This window comes from Molothrus aeneus, unplaced genomic scaffold, assembly GCF_037042795.1.
Source record: "Molothrus aeneus isolate 106 unplaced genomic scaffold, BPBGC_Maene_1.0 scaffold_70, whole genome shotgun sequence".
Lineage (NCBI taxonomy): Eukaryota > Metazoa > Chordata > Aves > Passeriformes > Icteridae > Molothrus > Molothrus aeneus.
Window position 1 is genome coordinate 195,622 of NW_027099222.1, and position 18,565 is coordinate 214,186.

The 18,565-nt window shown below is 56.3% G+C and overlaps 1 protein-coding gene across 1 annotated transcript in view; it reads right to left on the reverse strand.

Moving 5' to 3' along the window:
- The window catches only part of MYBPC2 (myosin binding protein C2), a 34,415-nt gene that overhangs the window by 186 nt on the left and 15,664 nt on the right, over positions 1 to 18,565 (reverse strand). Inside the window, exons 12-26 of the mRNA XM_066571473.1 lie at positions 18,440 to 18,546; positions 17,713 to 17,742; positions 17,243 to 17,382; positions 16,065 to 16,224; positions 15,232 to 15,336; positions 14,201 to 14,389; positions 12,596 to 12,730; positions 10,900 to 11,067; positions 9,266 to 9,354; positions 7,561 to 7,753; positions 6,225 to 6,364; positions 3,921 to 4,080; positions 2,295 to 2,431; positions 1,182 to 1,368; positions 381 to 406 (exon numbers count right to left, since the gene is read on the reverse strand). Coding sequence (XP_066427570.1) covers positions 396 to 406; positions 1,182 to 1,368; positions 2,295 to 2,431; positions 3,921 to 4,080; positions 6,225 to 6,364; positions 7,561 to 7,753; positions 9,266 to 9,354; positions 10,900 to 11,067; positions 12,596 to 12,730; positions 14,201 to 14,389; positions 15,232 to 15,336; positions 16,065 to 16,224; positions 17,243 to 17,382; positions 17,713 to 17,742; positions 18,440 to 18,546 — 1,951 coding nt within the window. The 3' untranslated portion in view covers positions 381 to 395. The remainder of the gene's footprint in view (positions 1 to 380; positions 407 to 1,181; positions 1,369 to 2,294; positions 2,432 to 3,920; positions 4,081 to 6,224; positions 6,365 to 7,560; positions 7,754 to 9,265; positions 9,355 to 10,899; positions 11,068 to 12,595; positions 12,731 to 14,200; positions 14,390 to 15,231; positions 15,337 to 16,064; positions 16,225 to 17,242; positions 17,383 to 17,712; positions 17,743 to 18,439; positions 18,547 to 18,565) is intronic.

Here is an 18,565-nt window from a genome sequence, read left to right on the forward strand (position 1 = left end):
TTAAACACCGCCCCCTAATTAAAGACCTCCTAATTAAACCTCCCAAATTAAAGATCCCCCAAATACAGCCTCAAAGATCACCAGTTAACTCCCTCAATTAAAGACTCCCCTAATTAACATCCCTAATTAAATATCTCCATTTAATCTCCCCCAATTAAAGCCCTCCAATTAAACCCCTCCATTAAAACACCCCAATTAAACCCAAGTAAAAACCTTCTATTTAACCCCCCAATAAATCCTCCCAACCAACCCCCCCCCCAATTAAATACATTCCATTATACTTCCCAATCAAACCCCTTAATTAAATAGGGGAGGTTTTAATTATTAATTAATTAATTAATTAAAATTAATACCCCCCCAAATTAAGCCCCCCCCCTCACCATTTTTTGTCACCATCACTGGGGCACTGTGGAGGGAGAGACAAAAGTTGAGGGGGCTTCAATTCCCCCCCAAACCCACAATGCCCCCACCCCAATATCAGGAACCCCTCCCAAGGTACCCAAAAAAATTTTGGGACCCCCTCAAATCTTGAGGAGCTCCCCCAAATTTTGGGGAGCCCCTTCTACCCCTGGTAATCACAACCCTCCCCAGGTATTCATGATCTCCCCCGAAATTTTGGGAACCCCTCCCGATTTTGGGGACCCTCCCAGATTTTGGGGTGCTCCCTCACCCCAAAATCAGTCTCAGGTATTCACCAGGTATTCACCTCCCCCAAAATTTTGGGAACCCCCCACGATTTGGGGAACCCACCCAGATTTTGGGGACCCCCTCACCCCAAAATCTGTCAGGACCTCCCCCAGATTTTGGGACCCCCCCCCCCAATTTTGGGGAGCTCCCTCACCCCAAAATCAGTCCCAGGTACCACAACCCTCACCCAGGTATTCACGACCTCCCCCAAAATTTTGAGAACCCACCCCGGTTTTGGGGACCCCCCCAGCTTTCTGGGGACCCCCCCAGATTTTAGGGGACCCCCTCACCCCAAAATCACCCAGGACCTCCCCCAGATTTTGGGGTGCCCCTTCTCCCCCTGGCTGGTTTTTCACCCAGCACCTCCCCAAAGGCGTTCACAACCCTCGCCCAGCTATTCACCACCTCCCCCCAACATTTTGGAAACTGCTCCCGTATTTTGGGGACCCCCGCGATTTTGGGTACCCCCTCCCACATTTTGGGGACCCCCTCACCCCGAATTTCGAGCCGACACTCGGTCAGGGCCTCGCCCAGCTCGTTGACAGCCCTGCAGGTGTAGGTGCCGCCGTCGAAGGGCCCCGGCTTGCGGATCAGCAGCGTCAGCACCCCCTGGCTGTGCCTGGCCAGGAATTTGGGGTCGTCCCCGATGGCCATCTGGTTCTTCAGCCACACCACCTTGGGCTGGGGGGACACACCCGGTCAGGGGAGCCCCAAAATGCACCCCAAAAATACCCCAAGGCACCCCAAAACCACTCAGATCTGGGGATGCATCCATGGTCCCATTGGGACACCCCAAAATCCTTCCTCAGGTGAACCCCACACCACCTTGGGCTGGGAGGGACACACCTGGTGAGGGGAACCCCAAAATGCACCCCAAAAATACCCCAAGGTAGCCCAAAAAACATCCCAGGACACCCCAAAAACACCCAGAGCTGGGGATGAGTACACAGGCCCATTGGGGCACCACAAATCTCCACCCAGGACCCCAAATCTCCACCTGAACCCCCCTAATTTTGGGGGTGAACAGTGTCAGGGGTGCCCCAAAACCCCCTCAGGACCCCCATCTTCATCCCCACCCACCCAATTGTGAGCAGAGGGATGAGTTGGGGACCCCAAAACCCACCCAGGACCCTCAAATCTCCACCCAGGACCCCCAAATCTCCACCCAAACCCCCCTAAATTGGGGGTGAATGTGTACAGGGGTACCCCAAATCCCCCTCAGTACCCCAAATCTCCACCCAGGACCCCAAATCTCCACCCAAACCCCCCTAAATTGGGGGTGAACGTGCACAGGGGTACCCCAAATCCCCCTCAGTACCCCAAATCTCCACTCAGGACCCCAAATCTCCACCCAAACCCCCCTAAATTGGGGGTGAACGTGCACAGGGGTACCCCAAAACCCCCTCAGTACCCCAAATCTCCACCCAGGACCCCCAAATCTCCACCCAAACCCCCCTAAATTGGGGGTGAACGTGTACAGGGGTACCCCAAAACCCCCTCAGTACCCCAAATCTCCACCCAGGACCCCATATCTCCACCCAAACCCCCCTAAATTGGGGGTGAACATGCACAGGGGTACCCCAAATCCCCCCGAGGCCCCCCCAGACCTTGGGGTGCCCCCTGACGGCGCAGTTGAGGGCGGTGGAGTATCCGGCCACGGCGCTGCGATCCACCAGAGGCGTCAGGAACTGGGGGGCCGAGCGGAAATCGTGCTCCTGGTACTGGGGGGGCTTCAGCCGCAGCTCTGGGGGGGTCCCAGAAGGATTTAGGGGGACCCCGAAATTCTTTTTGGGGGTGATCATTGGTTGGGGTTTGATCCCCGTGCATAAATAAGGGGAGGGTGTAATCAAGGGGAGGTCACAATGTGTGGGTGAGCCCTAAAAATGCTTTGAAATATTGATATTGCCTGTTAAACACCCTTAATTAATAATTCTCAATTGATTAAAAATCCCAATTAAGAGCTCAATTAAGCACAAAATTTGGGGTTTGGGGTTTGGGTGGTTTTGGGGGTCACAGGGATCATCCTGAACCTACAACAACTGAACCAAATCCCTTCAAATCTACCCCAAAACCACCTCAAACCACCCCAAATCCACCTTAAACTGCCCCAAAACCCCTCAAAATTTGAGGTTTGTGTTTTGGGGATGCTTTGAGTGGTTTTGGGGGTCACAGGGATCATCCTGAACCCACAAAAACTGAACCAAATCCCTTCAAATCTACCCCAAAACCACCCGCAACCCCCCCAAAACCACCTCAAACCTCCCCAAAACCACCTCAAACCACCCCAAAACCACCTCAAACCTCCCCAAAACCACCTCAAACCCCCCCCAAAACCACCTCAAACCTCCCCAAAATCACCTCAAACATCCCCAAAAACATCTCAAACCCCCCCAAAACCACCTCAAACTCCCCCAAATCCACCTCAAACTCCCCAAATCCACCTCAAACATCCCCAACAAAACCACCTCGAACTCCCCCAAGACACCCCAAATCCACCTCAAACTCCCCCAAGACTCCCTGAAACCACCTCAAACCCCCCCAAACCCCCCCCAAAGCCCCCGAATTTTGGGGTACCGGCTTTGGGGATGACGGCAGTGTTGGAGGAGAGCCCGGGTTTCTCGCTCAGCCCGCACAGGTACCCCCCAAATCCACCTCAAACCCCCCCAAATCCACCTCAAACCTCCCCAAAACCACCTCAAACCCCCCCAAATCCACCTCAAACCTCCCCAAAACCACCTCAAACTCCCCCAAATCCACCTCAAACCCCCCCAAATCCACCTCAAACCTCCCCAAATCCACCTCAAACCTCCCCCAAAACCACCTCAAACTCCCCCAAAACCACCTCAAACCCCCCCAAATCCACCTCAGACCCCCCGAATTTTGGGGTACCGGCTTTGGGGATGACGGCAGTGTTGGAGGACAGCCCGGGTTTCTCGCTCAGCCCGCACAGGTACCCCCCAAAACCACCTCAAACCCCCCCAAAACCACCTCAAACCCCCCCAAATCCACCTCAAACCTCCCCAAATCCACCTCAAACCCCCCAAATCCACCTCAAACCACCCCAAAACCACCTCAAACCCCCCCAAGACCCCGCAAATCCACCTCAAACTCCCCCAAAACCACCTCAAACTCCCCCAAATCCACCTCAACCCCCCCCAAAACCACCTCAAACTCCCCCAAATCCACCTCAAACCCCCCCAAATCCACCTCAGACACCCCGAATTTTGGGGTACCGGCTTTGGGGATGACGGCAGTGTTGGAGGACAGCCCGGGTTTCTCGCTCAGCCCGCACAGGTTCTCGCTGAACACCTTGAACAGGTACTCGTTGCCCATCACCAGCTCCGAGACCGTGCAGCGCAGGGGCCGATTGTGCTCGTACACCGTGAACCACTCCTGGGGGGTCGTGAGGGGGTTTTGGGGGGGTTTGAGGTGGTTTTGGGGGAGATTTTTGGGAGCTGAGGGGTTTTGGGGAGGTTTGAGGTGGTTTTGGGGGGATTTGGGGGAGATTTGGGGGAGATTTGGGGCAGCTGAGTTGGTTTTGGGGGGGTTGAGATGGTCTGGGGAGGTTTGAGGTGGTTTTGGGGGGATTTGGGGGGGGTTTGGGGGAGATTTTTGGGAGCTGAGGGGTTTTTGGGGGGTTTGAGGGGTTTTTGGGGGGTTTGAGATGGTTTGGGGAGGTTTGAGGTGGTTTTGGGGGGATTTGGGGGGGGTTTGGGGGGAGATTTTTGGGAGCTGAGGTGTTTTTGGGGGGTTTGAGGGGTCTTTGAGGGGTTTGAGGTGGTTTTGGGGGGGATTTGGGGGAGCTGAGGTGGTTTTGGGGGGGGTGAGATGGTCTGGGGAGGTTTGAGGTGGTTTTGGGGGGCTGAGGGGTTTTTGGGGGGTCGTGAGGGAGTTTGGGGGGGGGTTGAGGTGTTTTTGGGGGCGTTTGGGGAAGAATTGGGGGAGCTGAGGTGGTTTTGGGGGGGGGGGTTGAGATGGTCTGGGGAGGTTTGAGGGGGTTTTGGGGGGATTTGGGGGAGATTTGGGGGAGATTTTTGGGAGCTGAGGAGTTTTTGGGGGGTTTGAGGGGTTTTTGGGGGGGTTGAGATGGTCTGGGGAGGTTTGAGGGGGTTTTGGGGGGATTTGGGAGGGCTTTGGGGGAGATTATCGGGAGCTGAGGGGTTTTTGGGGGGTTTGAGGGGTTTTTGGGGGGTTTGAGATGGTTTGGGGAGGTTTGAGGTGGTTTTGGGGGGTTTTGGGGGAGATTTGAGGGAGCTGAGGGGGTTTTGGGGGGTTTCAGGTGGTTTTGGGGGTTTGAGGTGGTTTTGGGGGGGCTGAGGGTTTTTGGGGGGTTTGAGGTGGTTTTGGGGGGATTTGAGGTGTTTTTGGGAGGGGCTTTGGGGGAGATTTTGGGGGGCTGTAAGGGGGGTTTTGGGGGAGCTGAGGCGGTTTTGGGGAGGTTTGGGGGACATTTGGGGGAGCTGAGGGGGTTTTGGGGGGATTGAGGGGGTTTTGGGAGCTGAGGGGATTTGGGGGTTCGGTTGAAGATCTGGGGTTCCATTGAGTATTTTGGGGATCCATTGAGAAATTTGGGGGTTCCATTGAGGATTTTGTGGGTTCCACTGAGGATTTTGGGGATCCATTGAGAAATTTGGGGGTTCCATTGAGGATTTTGTGGGCTCCATTGAGGATTTTGGGGATTTTGGGGGTTCCATTAAGAATTTGTGGATTCTGTTGAGAATCTGGGATTTCCATTGAGTATTTTGGGGTTCCAGTGAATATTTTAGGGTTCCGTTGAGAATGTGGAGGTTCCATTGAAAATTTGGGATTTCCATTGAGAGTTTCGGGGGTTCCATTGAAAATTTGAGATTTTCATTGAGTATTTTGGGGTTCTATTGAATATTTTGAGATTCCATTGAGTATTCTGGGGTTCCTTTGGGGTGATTTTGGGGTTCCATTGAGAATTTGGGGGTTTCATTGAAAATTTGGGATTTCCACTGAGTATTTCGGGGTTCCTTTGGGGTGATTTTGGGGTTTCATTGAATATTTTGGTGGTTCCATTGAGCATTTTTGGGTTGCATTGAGTATTTTGGGGTTCCATTGAGAACTTTGTGGATTCCATTGTGGATTTTGGGGTTCCACTGAGCATTTTTGGGGTTCCTTCGAGAATTTGGGGGTTCAGTTCCGAACTTGGGAACTGAAGTTGGGGGTTCCATTGAGTATTTTGGGATTTCCATTGAGCATTTTGGGGTTCCATTGAGTATTTTGGGGTTCACATTGAGAATTTGGGATTCCACTGAATATTTTAGGGTTCCTTTGGGGTGATTTGGGGGTTTCATTGAATATTTTGGGATTTCCATTGAGCATTTTTTGGGGTTCCATTGAGTATTTTGGGATTTCCATTGGGTATTTTGGGGTTCCTTTGGGGTGATTTCTGGGGTTCCATTGAGAATTTGGGATTCTATTGAGAATTTCGGGGTTCAGTTCAGAATTTTTTGGGGTTCCATGGAGAACCTTGGGGTGCCCCTGGGGCTGATTTCGGGGCGCTGCCCGCTCACCATGGTTCTCTTGTCGGCCTTCATGATGGTGTACCCGGTGATCTCGGCGTTGCCGTCGTCCTCGGGGGGCTCCCACTCCACCAGGGCGTTGAACCCCCAAACCTCCTTCACCTGCACCTTCCGGGGGGGGCCTGGTTTCTCTAGAGGGGGGGGATCGGATCAGGGACACCCCAAAAATACCCCAAAAACACCCCCAAACCGCCCTGAAACATCTCTGGGTAATAGCACCCAAAAATACCCCAAAAACCACCCCAAAACACCCCCAAAATACCCCAAAACTGCCCTGAAACATCCCTGGGAAATAGCACCCAAAAATACCCCAAAAACCACCCCAAAATCCCCCCAAAAACCACCCCAAAACAATCCCAAAACTGACCCAAAACATCCCTGGAAAACAACACCCAAAATACCCCAAAACACCTAAAAACTGCCCCAAAATCCCCCAAATCCCCCAAAACCCACCCTAAAAAATCCCCCCCCCAAAACCACCCCAAAACTGCCCTGAAACATTCCCAGAAAACGGCACCCAAAAATCTCCAAAACGGCCCCAAAAAATCCCCCAAAACACCCCAAAAACCCCTCAAAAACCACCCCAAAAACTGTTCTGAAACATCCCAGTGCTCCCAGTGCTCCCAGTTCCCAATCCCAGTGCTCCCAGTCCCCAATCCCAGTGCTCCCAGTTCCCAATCCCAGTGCTCCCAGTCCCCAATCCCAGTGCTCCCAGTTCCCAATCCCAGTGCTCCCAGTCCCCAATCCCAGTGCTCCCAGTTCCCAATCCCAGTGCTCCCAGTCCCCAATCCCAGTGCTCCCAGTTCCCAATCCCAGTGCTCCCAGTCCCCAATCCCAGTGCTCCCAGTCCCCAATCCCAGTGATCCCAGTTCCCAATCCCAGTGATCCCAGTCCCCAATCCCAGTGCTCCCAGTCCCCAATCCCAGTGATCCCAGTTCCCAATCCCAGTGATCCCAGTCCCCAATCCCAGTGCTCCCAGTCCCCAATCCCAGTGATCCCAGTTCCCAATCCCAGTGCTCCCAGTTCCCAATCCCAGCACCCATCCCTGGTTCCTCCTGTTCCCCCAGTTGCCCTCCCATCACTCCCAGTGCTCCCAGTCACTCCCAGTCACTCCCATCACTCCCAGTGCTCCCAGTTCCCAATCCCAGTGCCCATCCCTGCTTCCCCCATTGCCTTTCCCATCACTCCCAGTGCTCCCAGTGCTCCCAGTTCCCAATCCCAGTGCCCATCCCTGCTTCCCCCATTGCCTTTCCCATCACTCCCAGTGCTCCCAGTCACTCCCAGTCACTCCCAGTCACTCCCAGTCCCTCCCAGTGCTCCCAGTTACCGACGATGCGCAGGCGCATCTCGGCCGTGTCCTCCATGCCCTCGATGCGCACGCTGAGCCCGTAGCGCCCCGAGTGCCCCCTGGCGGCGGCGCGGATGAAGAACACCGTGTCCCGGTCCGACGTGCGCACGTGCACGTCCTCGCCCAGGGGCCCGCCCTCCTTCGTCCACGTCACCTGGGGGCGGGGCTTACCCTGCCGGGGGGCGGGGCTTGGTTAGACCTATGGGGGGTGTGGGGTTCATGTGTCCCTATGGGGCTGTGGGGTTGAGGTGTCCCTATGGGATCTGTGGGGTTGAGGTGTCCCTATGGGATCTATGGGGTTCGGTTATCCCTATGGAATCTGTGGGGTTGAGGTGTCCCTATGGAATCTGTGGGGTTCAGGTGTCCCTATGGGGCTGTGGGGTTGTGGGGTTGAGGTATCCCTATGGGATCTGTGGGGCTGTGGTGTCCCTATGGGGCTGTGGGGTTCAGGTGTTCCCTATGGGATCTGTGGGGCTGTGGGGTTCAGTTATCCCTATGGGGCTGTGGGGTTCAAGTGTCCCTATGGGATCTGTGGGGCTGTGGGGTTCAGTTATCCCTATGGGGCTGTGGGGTCGAGTTGTCCCTATGGGATTTATGGGGCTGTGGGGTTGTGGTGTCCCTATGAGACTGTGGGGTTGAGGTGTTCCCTATGGGATCTGTGGGGCTGTGGGGTTCAGTTATCCCTATGGGGCTGTGCGGTCGAGTTGTCCCTATGGGATTTATGGGGCTGTGGGGTTGTGGTGTCCCTATGGGATCTATGGGGCTGTGGCATCCCTATGGGGCTGAGTTACCCATACAGATCTATAGGGCTGAGCCACTTCTATGGATCTATGGGGCTGAGTTACCCCAAAAAATCCATAGGGCTGAGTTGTCCCTATAGGGCTGAGTTACCCCAATAAATCCATAGGGCTGAGTTATCCCTATAGGGCTGAATTATCCCAATAAATCCATAGGGCTGAGTCGTCCCTAAAGGGCTGAGTTACCCCAATAAATCCATAGGGCTGAGTCGTCCCTATAGGACTCAATTATCCCAATAAATCCATAGGGCTGAATTATCCCTATAAATCTATAGGGCTGAGTTATCCCTATAGGGCAGAGATACCCAAATAAATCTCTAGGGCTGAGTTTTCCCTAGAGGGCTGAATTATCCCTATAAATCCATAGGGCTGACTTGTCCCTATAGGGCTGACTTGTCCCTATAGGGCTGAGTTACCCCTATAAATCCATAGGGCAGAGTGACCCCAATAAATCCCTAGGGCTGAGTGACCCCAATAAATCCATAGGGCTGAATTATACCTATAGGGCTGAGTGACCCCAATAAATCCCTAGGGCTGAGTGACCCCAATAAATCCATAGGGCTGAATTATACCTATAGGGCTGAGTTACCTCAATAAATCCCTAGGGCTGAGTGACCCCAATAAATCCATAGGGCTGAGTGATCCAAATAAATCCATGGGGCTGAGTTATCCCTATAGGGCTGAGTGACCCCAATAAATCCGTAGGCCTGAGTCGTCCCTATAGGCCCGAGTGACCCCAATAACTCCCTAGAGCCGAGTGACCCCAATAACTCCCTAGGGCCGAGTGACCCCAATAAATCCATAGGCCTCAGTTGTCCCTATAGGGCCGAGTGACCCCAATAACTCCCTCGGGCAGAGCTGCCCAGATTTTGGGGTGCCCCACTCACCTGGAAGGGGATCACCAGGTTCACCTGCTCCCCCACCTTCCTGACGTACGTCTGCCGCAGGTGCCGGGGCAGCCGGATTTTGGGGCGCTCTGGGGGGGTTGGGACAACGTTTAGAGGGGGGAATTTATGGGGCAGAACCCCCCAATTTTGGGGTCTTCCCCGATTTTAGGGTCCTGCCTTACCCATCAATTCCCCCCCTAATTCCTTCAGGTTCTTCTCCCCGAAGTTTCAGCTCCGTTTTTGGGGTCCTTCCCTATTTTTAGGGTCTCTCCCCGTTTTTAGGGTCCCTCCTCATATTTAGGGTCCCTCCTCATATTTAGGGTCCTTCCCCTTTTTTAGGGTCCCTCCCCAGTTTTGGTGTCACTCCCCATTTTTGGATTCCCTCCCTTCTGGTTTTGGGTTTCCCCCCACGTTTTGGGGTCCTGCCTCCTATTTTGGGGGTTCCCCCCCCCCACCATGATTTGGGATTTCCCCTTAAAGGGTCAAGGATCCGCCCCAAAGGTCAGGAATTCCCCCTTGGATTTAGGGATTCCCCTTGGATTTAGGATTCCCCCTTTGATTTAGGGTTTCCCTTCATAGTTTTGGGATTCTCCCCATGTTTTAGGGTTTCCCCTTTGATTTAGGGTTTCCCCTTTTGGTTTTTGGGGATCTCCTCTTTGGTTTTTGGGGATCTCCCCTTTGATTTAGGGTTTCCCCTTTTGGGTTTTGGGGATTTCCCCTTTGATTTAGGGATCCTCATTTGATTTAGGGTTTCCCCTCAGGATTTTGGGATTCAGCTTTTGGTTTTTGGGATTTCCCCTTTGATTTAGGGATTCCCATTTGATTTAAGGTTTCCCCTCACGTTTTCGGGATTCCCTCCTTGGGATTCCCCCTTTACTTTTGGGATTCCCCCTTTCCCTTATGGATTCCCCCTCGATTTCAGATTCCCCCCTAATTTCGGGGTGCCCCCTGATTTTGGGGTCCCCCCTTTTCCTTATGGATCCCCCTTTTTTGGATCCCCCTTTTTTAGATCCCCCTTTTATGGCTCCCCCTAATTTCCCTTACAGATCCCCCTAATTTCGTGATCCCCCCCAATTTCTGCCTTCCCCCCTCAATTTCGGGCTCCTCCCCGATTTCGGGGTCCCCCCTTTCCTTTAGGGATCCCCCTTTTCCTTATGGATCCCCCTTTTTTGGATCTCCCTTTTATGGATCTCCCTAATTTCCCTTATGGATCCCTCCCTAATTTCGGGATCCCCCCCCTGATTTCGGGGTCCCCCCCTGATTTCGGGCTCCGCCCACCCCGATTTTGGGGTCCCCCCTTTTCCTTATGGACCCCCCTAATTTCCTGTTCCCTCCTCAATTTCTTCCTCCCCCCCAATTTCTTCCTCCTCCCCAATTTCTTCCTCCTCCCCAATTTCTGACCCCCCCCCCCCGATTTCGGGATCCCGCCCTAATTTCAGGGTCCCCCCCTAATTTCGGGGTCCCCCTGATTTCAGGATCCCCCCTAATTTAGGGGGTCCCCTTTCCGTTATGGATCCCCGCCTTGATTTCAGGATTTCCCCCTCCCCAATTTCTGCCTCCCCCTCCAATTTCTGGCACCCCCCCCTCAATTTCGGGGTCCCCCCCCAGATTCCGGGCGGCGCCCCCAGACCCACCGACGATCTCTCGGATGGTCACGGGCTGGGCCATGGTGGCCGGGGGGCTGCGGCCCGCGATGTTCACGCCCACCACGCGGAACAGCAGCTTCTCCCCCGTGGGCAAACCGCGCACCGTGAGCCCGCAGCGCTCCACCAGCTCCGTGTTCGCGGGCGTCCAGTTCGTGTCTGGGGGGGGAGAAATTTGGGGGGTTATGGGGTCGGGGGTAGCGGATTTTGGGGTTATGGGGTTGGGAGGTATCAGATTTTGGGGGTCGGGGACAGGGTTTTGGGGTCTCCACCAGCTCCGTGTTCGCGGGCGTCCAGTTCGTGTCTGGGGGGGGGGGAGAAATTTGGGGGGTTATGGGGTCGGGGGTAGCGGATTTTGGGGTTATGGGGTTGGGAGGTATCAGATTTTGGGGGTCGGGGACAGGGTTTTGGGGTCTCCACCAGCTCCGTGTTCACGGGGGTCCAGTTCGTGTCTGGGGGGGAAAAGGGAAATTTGGGGGGTTATGGGGTCGGGGAGGAGGTTATGGGGTCGGGGAGGGGGTTATGGGGTCGGGGAGGAGATTATGGGGCCATGGAGTGGGTTATGGGGTCGGGGAGGGGGTTATGGGGCCATGGAGGAGGTTATGGGGTCGGGGAGGAGGTTATGGGGTCGGGGAGGGGGTTATGGGGTCGGGGAGGAGGTTATGGGGCCATGGAGGAGGTTATGGGGTCGGGGAGGTGGTTATGGGGCCATGGAGTGGGTTATGGGGTCGGGGAGGGGGTTATGGGGTCGGGGAGGAGGTTATGGGGCCATGGAGTGGGTTATGGGGCCATGGAGTGGGTTATGGGGTCGGGGAGGGGGTTATGGGGTCGGGGAGGGGGTTATGGGGCCATGGAGGAGGTTATGGGGTCGGGGAGGAGGTTATGGGGTCGGGGAGGGGGTTATGGGGTCGGGGAGGAGGTTATGGGGCCATGGAGGAGGTTATGGGGTCGGGGAGGTGGTTATGGGGCCATGGAGTGGGTTATGGGGTCGGGGAGGGGGTTATGGGGTCGGGGAGGGGGTTATGGGGTCGGGGAGGAGGTTATGGGGTCGGGGAGGGGGTTATGGGGCCGTGGAGGGGGTTATGAGGTCGGGGAGGGGGTTATGGGGCCATGGAGGAGGTTATGGGGTTGGGGAGGGGGTTATGGGGTCGGGGAGGGGGTTATGGGGTTGGGGGCTGCCAGATTTTGGGGTAATGGGGTTGGTGGGTATTGGGTTTTGGGGGCTTATGGGGCTGGGGAAGGGCTTATTTTGGGCTCCACCCCCAAGTTTTGGGGTCCCTCCCGAAGTTTTGGGGTCCCCTCAATTTTTGGGGTGCCCCACTCAGCCGCTCCCCTCACCCCTCCACCAGGTACCCCTCAATTCCCTCCCAAATTTCATCGATTCCCACCAAGTTTTGACATCCCCTCCCATTTCAGGGATTCCCACCAAGTTTTGTGATCTCACCCCGAAATTTTGGGGTCCCTCCCGAAGTTTTGGGTTCCCCCCAAATTTTTGGGCTCCCCTAAATTTTGGGGTGCCCCCCCCCCTCCCCTCACCCACTCCACCAGGAACCCCTCGATGCCCCCCAAATTTCAGCGATTCCCACAACCTTCGAGTCGCTCCAAATTTCAGGGATTCCCCCCAAGTTTTAGGATCCCACCCCGAAATTTTGGGGTGCCTCCCGAAATTTTGGGGTGCCCCACTCACCCCCCTCCCGGCACCACTCCACCAGGTATCCGTCGATGCCCCCCGCCCCCAGGCGCTCCGGCGGGCGCCACTTGAGCGTGGCCGTGGTGTCCGTGACGTCCTCCAGCACCAGGTGAGTGGGTTCGCTGGTGGGGGCTGCAGGAGACCCCAAAATCGCCCCAAATCAGCCCAAAAAACCAGCCCGAAATCACTCCAGAATCATCACAAAATCCTCCCAGAATCATCCCCCAAAATCAGTCCGAAATCAGACGAAAAAGCAGCCCAGGATCAGCCCAAAATCGGCCCAAAATCATCGCAAATTCAGCCCAGAAATCAGCCCAGAATCAGGCTAAAATCACCCCAAAAATCAGCCCAGATCAGCCCAAAAATCAGCCCAAAATCAGCCCCAAATCACCCCAAAAATCACCTCAAAATCATCCCAAAGTCACCCCAAATTCATACCAAAAATCACCCCTAAATCACACCAAAATCACCCCAAAAATTCCACCAAAACCACACAAAAAATCACACCAAAATCACCCAAAATCGCACCAAAATTACCCCAAAAATCACCCCAGAATCAGCCCAGAAATCAGCACCAAAACATCCCAAAATCGCCCCAAAATCACCTCAAAAATCAGCCTAAAATCACCCCAAAATCAGACAAAAATCACACAAAATCACCCCAAAAATACCCCCAAAATCCCCCAAAAATCAGCTCAAAATCACCCGAAAAACCACTCAAAAACCAGACCAAAAATCACCCCAAAATCAGCCCAAAATCACACAAAAATCACCCCAAAAATCACCCCAGAATTAACCCCGAAATTATCAACCCCAAAAATCATCCCAAATCCCCTCCAGGACCCCCCAAATCTTCCCCAAAAATTCTCCAAGACCCCCAAAATCCCCCTGGGAGCCCCCAGACCCAATTTAGGACCCCCTGAATCCTCCTCAAATCCCCCCCAGGACCCCCAAATCCCCTCCAGGACTCCCCAAATCCCCTTGAGACACCCCCAGACCCAATCCAGGACCCCCAAATCCTCCTCAAATCCCCTCCAGGACCCCCCAGATCTTCTCCAGGACCCCCCTAAATCCCCTCCAGGACCCCCAAATCCTCCTCAAAACCCCTCCAGGACCCCCTAAATCTCCTCCAGCACCCTCTAAATGCCCCTAGGACACCCCCAGACCCAATCCAGGACCCCCCAAATACCCCCAAAATCCCATCCAGGACCCCCCAAATCCTCCCCAAATCCCCTTCAGGACCCCCTTACTGCTCCTGGGACACCCCCAGACTCCCCTAAATTCCCCTCAAATCCTCTCTAGGACCCTCTGAAACTCCCCAAATCCCCTTCAGGACCCCCCAAATCTTCCTCAAATCCCCTCCAGGACCCCCCAGATCCCCTCCAGGACCCCCCCAAATTCCCTCCAAGACCCCCTAAATCCCCCTGGGAGCCCCCAGACCCAATCCAGGACCCCCTAAATCCACCCCAAAACCCCTTCTTTCCTTCACCAGGACCCCTCCAAATTCCCCTCAAATCCCCTCTAGGACCCCCTAAAAGACCCCAAATCCCCCCAGATTTTGCCCAGATCTCCCCCAAAGCCCCCCCCGAGCCCCCCACCCACCGATGGGCATGAAGGGGGGGGTGTTGAGGCTGGGGGCCGAGACCCCGATGGCGTTGACGGCGAAGACCCTCATCTCATAGAGCACGCCCTCGATCATGCGCGTGGACTCGAAGGTGAGCGCGGGCAGCACCTCGAAATTGAGCTTCATCCAGCGGTGGGAGCCCTTCTTCTTCCTCTCCACCAGGTAACCTGTGCAGGTGAGGGACAGGTGAGACAGGTGAGATACAGGTGAGACAGGTGAGGGACAGAAATTGAGCTTCATCCAGCGGTGGGAGCCCTTCTTCTTCCTCTCCACCAGGTAACCTGCGCAGGTGAGGGACAGGTGAGACAGGTGAGGGACAGGTGAGACAGGTGAGGGACAGAAATTGAGCTTCATCCAGCGGTGGGAGCCCTTCTTCTTCCTCTCCACCAGGTAACCTGTGCAGGTGAGGGACAGGTGAGACAGGTGAGGGACAGGTGAGACAGGTGAGGGACAGAAATTGAGCTTCATCCAGCGGTGGGAGCCCTTCTTCTTCCTCTCCACCAGGTAACCTGCACAGGTGAGGGACAGGTGAGACACAGGTGAGAACAGGTGAGACACAGGTAGGGACAGAAATTGAGCTTCATCCTGTGGTGGGAGCCCTTCTTCTTCTCCACCAGGTAACCTGCACAGGTGAGACACAGGTGAGACACAGGTGAGACACAGGTGAGACAGGACACATGGACAGAGGACACACAGGTGTGAGGATGAGGAGGGGACACCCAGGTGCCCATCCAGGTGCCAGCTGGGGACAGGTGATACAGGTGAGGACAGGTGAGGACAGGTGAGGGATGGTGAGGGACATATGTGACAGGTGAGGGACAGGTATGACAGGTGAGACATAGATGAGACACAGATGAGACACAGGTGTGACAGGTGAGGACAGGTAAGGGACAGGTGAGGACAGGTGAGGGACAGGTGAGACACAGGTGTGGCAGGACACACAGACAGAGCCCACCCAGTGTGGGGATGAGGAGGGGACGCCCAGGTGTCCCTCAGGTGTGTCTCTCACCTGTGACTGGCTGCCCCCCGTCGAACTTGGGCGGCTCCCAGACCAGCACGGCCCAGTCCTCGCCCACCTGGGTGACGCGCACGGCCTCGGGCGGGTCGGGGACATCTGCGGGGACAGGTGAGGTTACCTGTGTCACCAGGTGTGCCCTGGTCTGTGCCCACAGGTGCGCCCGTATGTTCCCCAAAGTGTGCCCAGGTATCCACAGGTGCGCCCATATGTTCCCCCAGGTATCCCCAGGTGTTCCCAAGTGCCCCCAGGTGTGTCCCCAGGTGTCCCCAGCTGTATCCCCATCTGTCCTCAGATATCCCCAGGTGTGTCCCCAGGTGTATCCCCAGGTGAGCCGTACCCACAACGCGGATGTTGATGGCGGCCGTGTCCTCTCCAGCCAGGTTGGTGTGTGCCCAGGTGTATCCCCAGTGTATCCCCATCTATCCCCAGGTGTGTCCCCAGGTGTATCTCAGGTGTATCTCAGGTGTGCCCAGGTGTCCCCAGGTGTGTGCCCAGGTGAGCACCGTACCCATGACGCAGATGTTGATGGCGGCCGTGTCCTCTCCGGCTGGGTTGGTGTGTGCCCAGGTGTATCCCCAGGTGTATCCCCATTGTCCCCAGGTGTCCCCAGGTGTGTCCCCAGGTGTGTCCCAGGTGAGCACCGTACCCACGACGCGGATGTTGATGGCGGCCGTGTCCTCTCCGGCCGGGTTGGTGTGTGCCCAGGTGTATCCCCAGGTATCCCTATTGTCCCCAGGTGTGTCCAGGTGTATCTCAGGTGTACCCCCATTGTCCCCAGGTGTCCCCAGGTGTGTGCCCAGGTGTGTCCCAGGTGAGCACCGTACCCACGACGCGGATGTTGATGGCGGCCATGTCCTCGCCGGCCGGGTTGGTGACGCGGATCTCGTAGCGCCCCTCGTCGGCGCGCTCGGCGCTCTCGATGACGAAACTGCTGAGCTCATGCTTGTCCTCCAGGCGGACACGCCCCTCACGGGCCGAGAACTCCTGCACAGGTGAGACAGGTGAGATGGACAGGTGAGACAGGTGTGGGACAGGTGAGACAGGTGAGATGGACAGGTGAGACAGGTGAGATGGACAGGTGTGGGACAGGTGAGACAGGTGAGATGGACAGGTGAGACAGGTGTGGGACAGGTGAGGGCACACAGGGACAGGTGTGGGACAGGTGAGACAGGTGTAGGACAGGTGAGGGCACACAGGGACAGGTGTGGGACAGGAGGAGCTGCTCAGTTCGTGCTTGTCCTCCAGCCTCACCCAACCTTCCTGGGCCAAGAACTCCTGTACAGGTGAGACAGGTGAGGGACAGGTGAGACATGTGAGGGACAGGTGTGGGACAGGTGAGACATGTGAGGGACAGGTGTGGGACAGGTGTGACACACAGGTGACACAGGTGTGACACAGGGATGGGACAGGTGTCCCCCAGGTGATCTCACCTGTCCATCCTTGGTCCAGGTGACCGTGGGCAGGGGTTGCCCCAAGATGAGCACAGGAACATGGGATCACACACAGGTACATGGGAGTGACACACAGGTGACATTCACGTGACACTCAGGTGACCTCACCTGTCCGTCCTTGGTCCAGGTGACCGTGGGCAGGGGTTCCCCCGAGATGGGCACAGTGACACAGGTGTGACACACAGGTAACTCCAATGACACAGGTGACACAGGTGACACTCAGGTGACACTCAGGTGACACTCAGGTGACCTCACCTGCCCGTCCTTGGTCCAGGTGACCGTGGGCAGGGGTTCCCCCGAGATGGGCACAGTGACACAGGTGTGACACACAGGTAACTCCAATGACACAGGTGACACTCAGGTGACAGTCAGGTGACACAGGTGACACTCAGGTGACCTCACCTGCCCGTCCTTGGTCCAGGTGACCGTGGGCAGGGGTTCCCCCGAGATGGGCACAGTGACACAGGTGTGACACACAGGTAACTCCAATGACACAGGTGACACTCAGGTGACACTCAGGTGACACTCAGGTGACACTCAGGTGACCTCACCTGCCCGTCCTTGGTCCAGGTGACCGTGGGCAGGGGTTCCCCGGAGATGGGCACGTCCAGGCGCAGTTTGTTTCCCGCCACCACCACCAAGGTGTTCTCCGAGTCCCGGCCCGAGCAGTCCAGGTGGATCTTGGGGGGCTCTGGGGGGGACAGGGACAGGGACAGGGGTGGCACCGAGCCCACAGGTGCGCCCAGGTGCGCCCAGGTGTGTCCTCTGTCCCCTCAGGTGGCCCCAGGTGTTCTCCCAGGTGTCTTCTGTTCCCCCTCAGGTGCGTCCTGTCCCCCCCCAGGCGTCCCCTCCCACCCCAGGTGTGCCCACAGGTGTCTCCAGGTATGCCCAGGTGTCCCCCCAGTTGTCCCCTGTCCCCCCAGGTGTCCCTCCCACCCCAGGTGTCTCCACAGGTGTGCCCAGGTGTCCCCCCAGGTGTCCCCTCCCACCCCAGGTGTGCCCAGGTGTCCCCTGCCCTCACCTTGTTTGGGGACGTACTCCACCTTGATCTCTGGGGGAGGGGGGAGGGGAAGGGGGGGTTAGTGACGTCATTGACCCCTCCCCCCAAACACCCCAGTGACGTCATTGGAGAAACCCCCCCCAGTGACGTCACAGGTCCCAAAAGTGACCCCCCCGAGCCATCAGTGCCCCCAGGTGCCCCCCAAATTCCGCCCAAACACCCCCGAATTTCTCCAGATTCCGCCCAAACACCCCCAAAATGCCCCCAAGCCCCCCCCCAGATTCTGCCCAAACACCCCCAAAATGCCCCCAAGCCCCCCCCAGATTCTGCCCAAACACCCCCAAAATGCCTCCAAGTGCCCCCAAATTCCCCCCAAATTTCCACAAACACCCCCAAATTTCCCCTCCCAAATTTCCCCTCCCAAATTTCCCTAAATGCCCCCCAGTTCCTCCCAGTGCCCCCCCAAACACCTCCAACAACCCCCAAACGCCCCAAATGCCCCCCAAACACCCCAAATGCCCCCCAAACACCCCAAACACCCCCCAAATGCCCCCCAAACACCCCCCAAATGCCCCCAAACCCTCCAGTTTCCCCCCAAATTTCCCCAAACACCCCCAAGTGCCCCCAAACCCCCCCAAGTGCCCCCAACCCCCCCCCAAATGCCCCCCAAACACCCCCCAAAATGCTCCCAACCCCCCCAAATTTCCCCAAACGCCCCAAAATTCCCCCCAGATCCGCCCGTGCCCACCGAGGAAGTTGAGTTTGGCCGAGAGGGTGAGGGCGTAGCCGTCGGGGATGAAGGTGTAATCGCCCTCATCCTCGGGGCGCACGTCATCGATCACCAGCTTGTGGATCCTGCGAGGGCAAAACATCC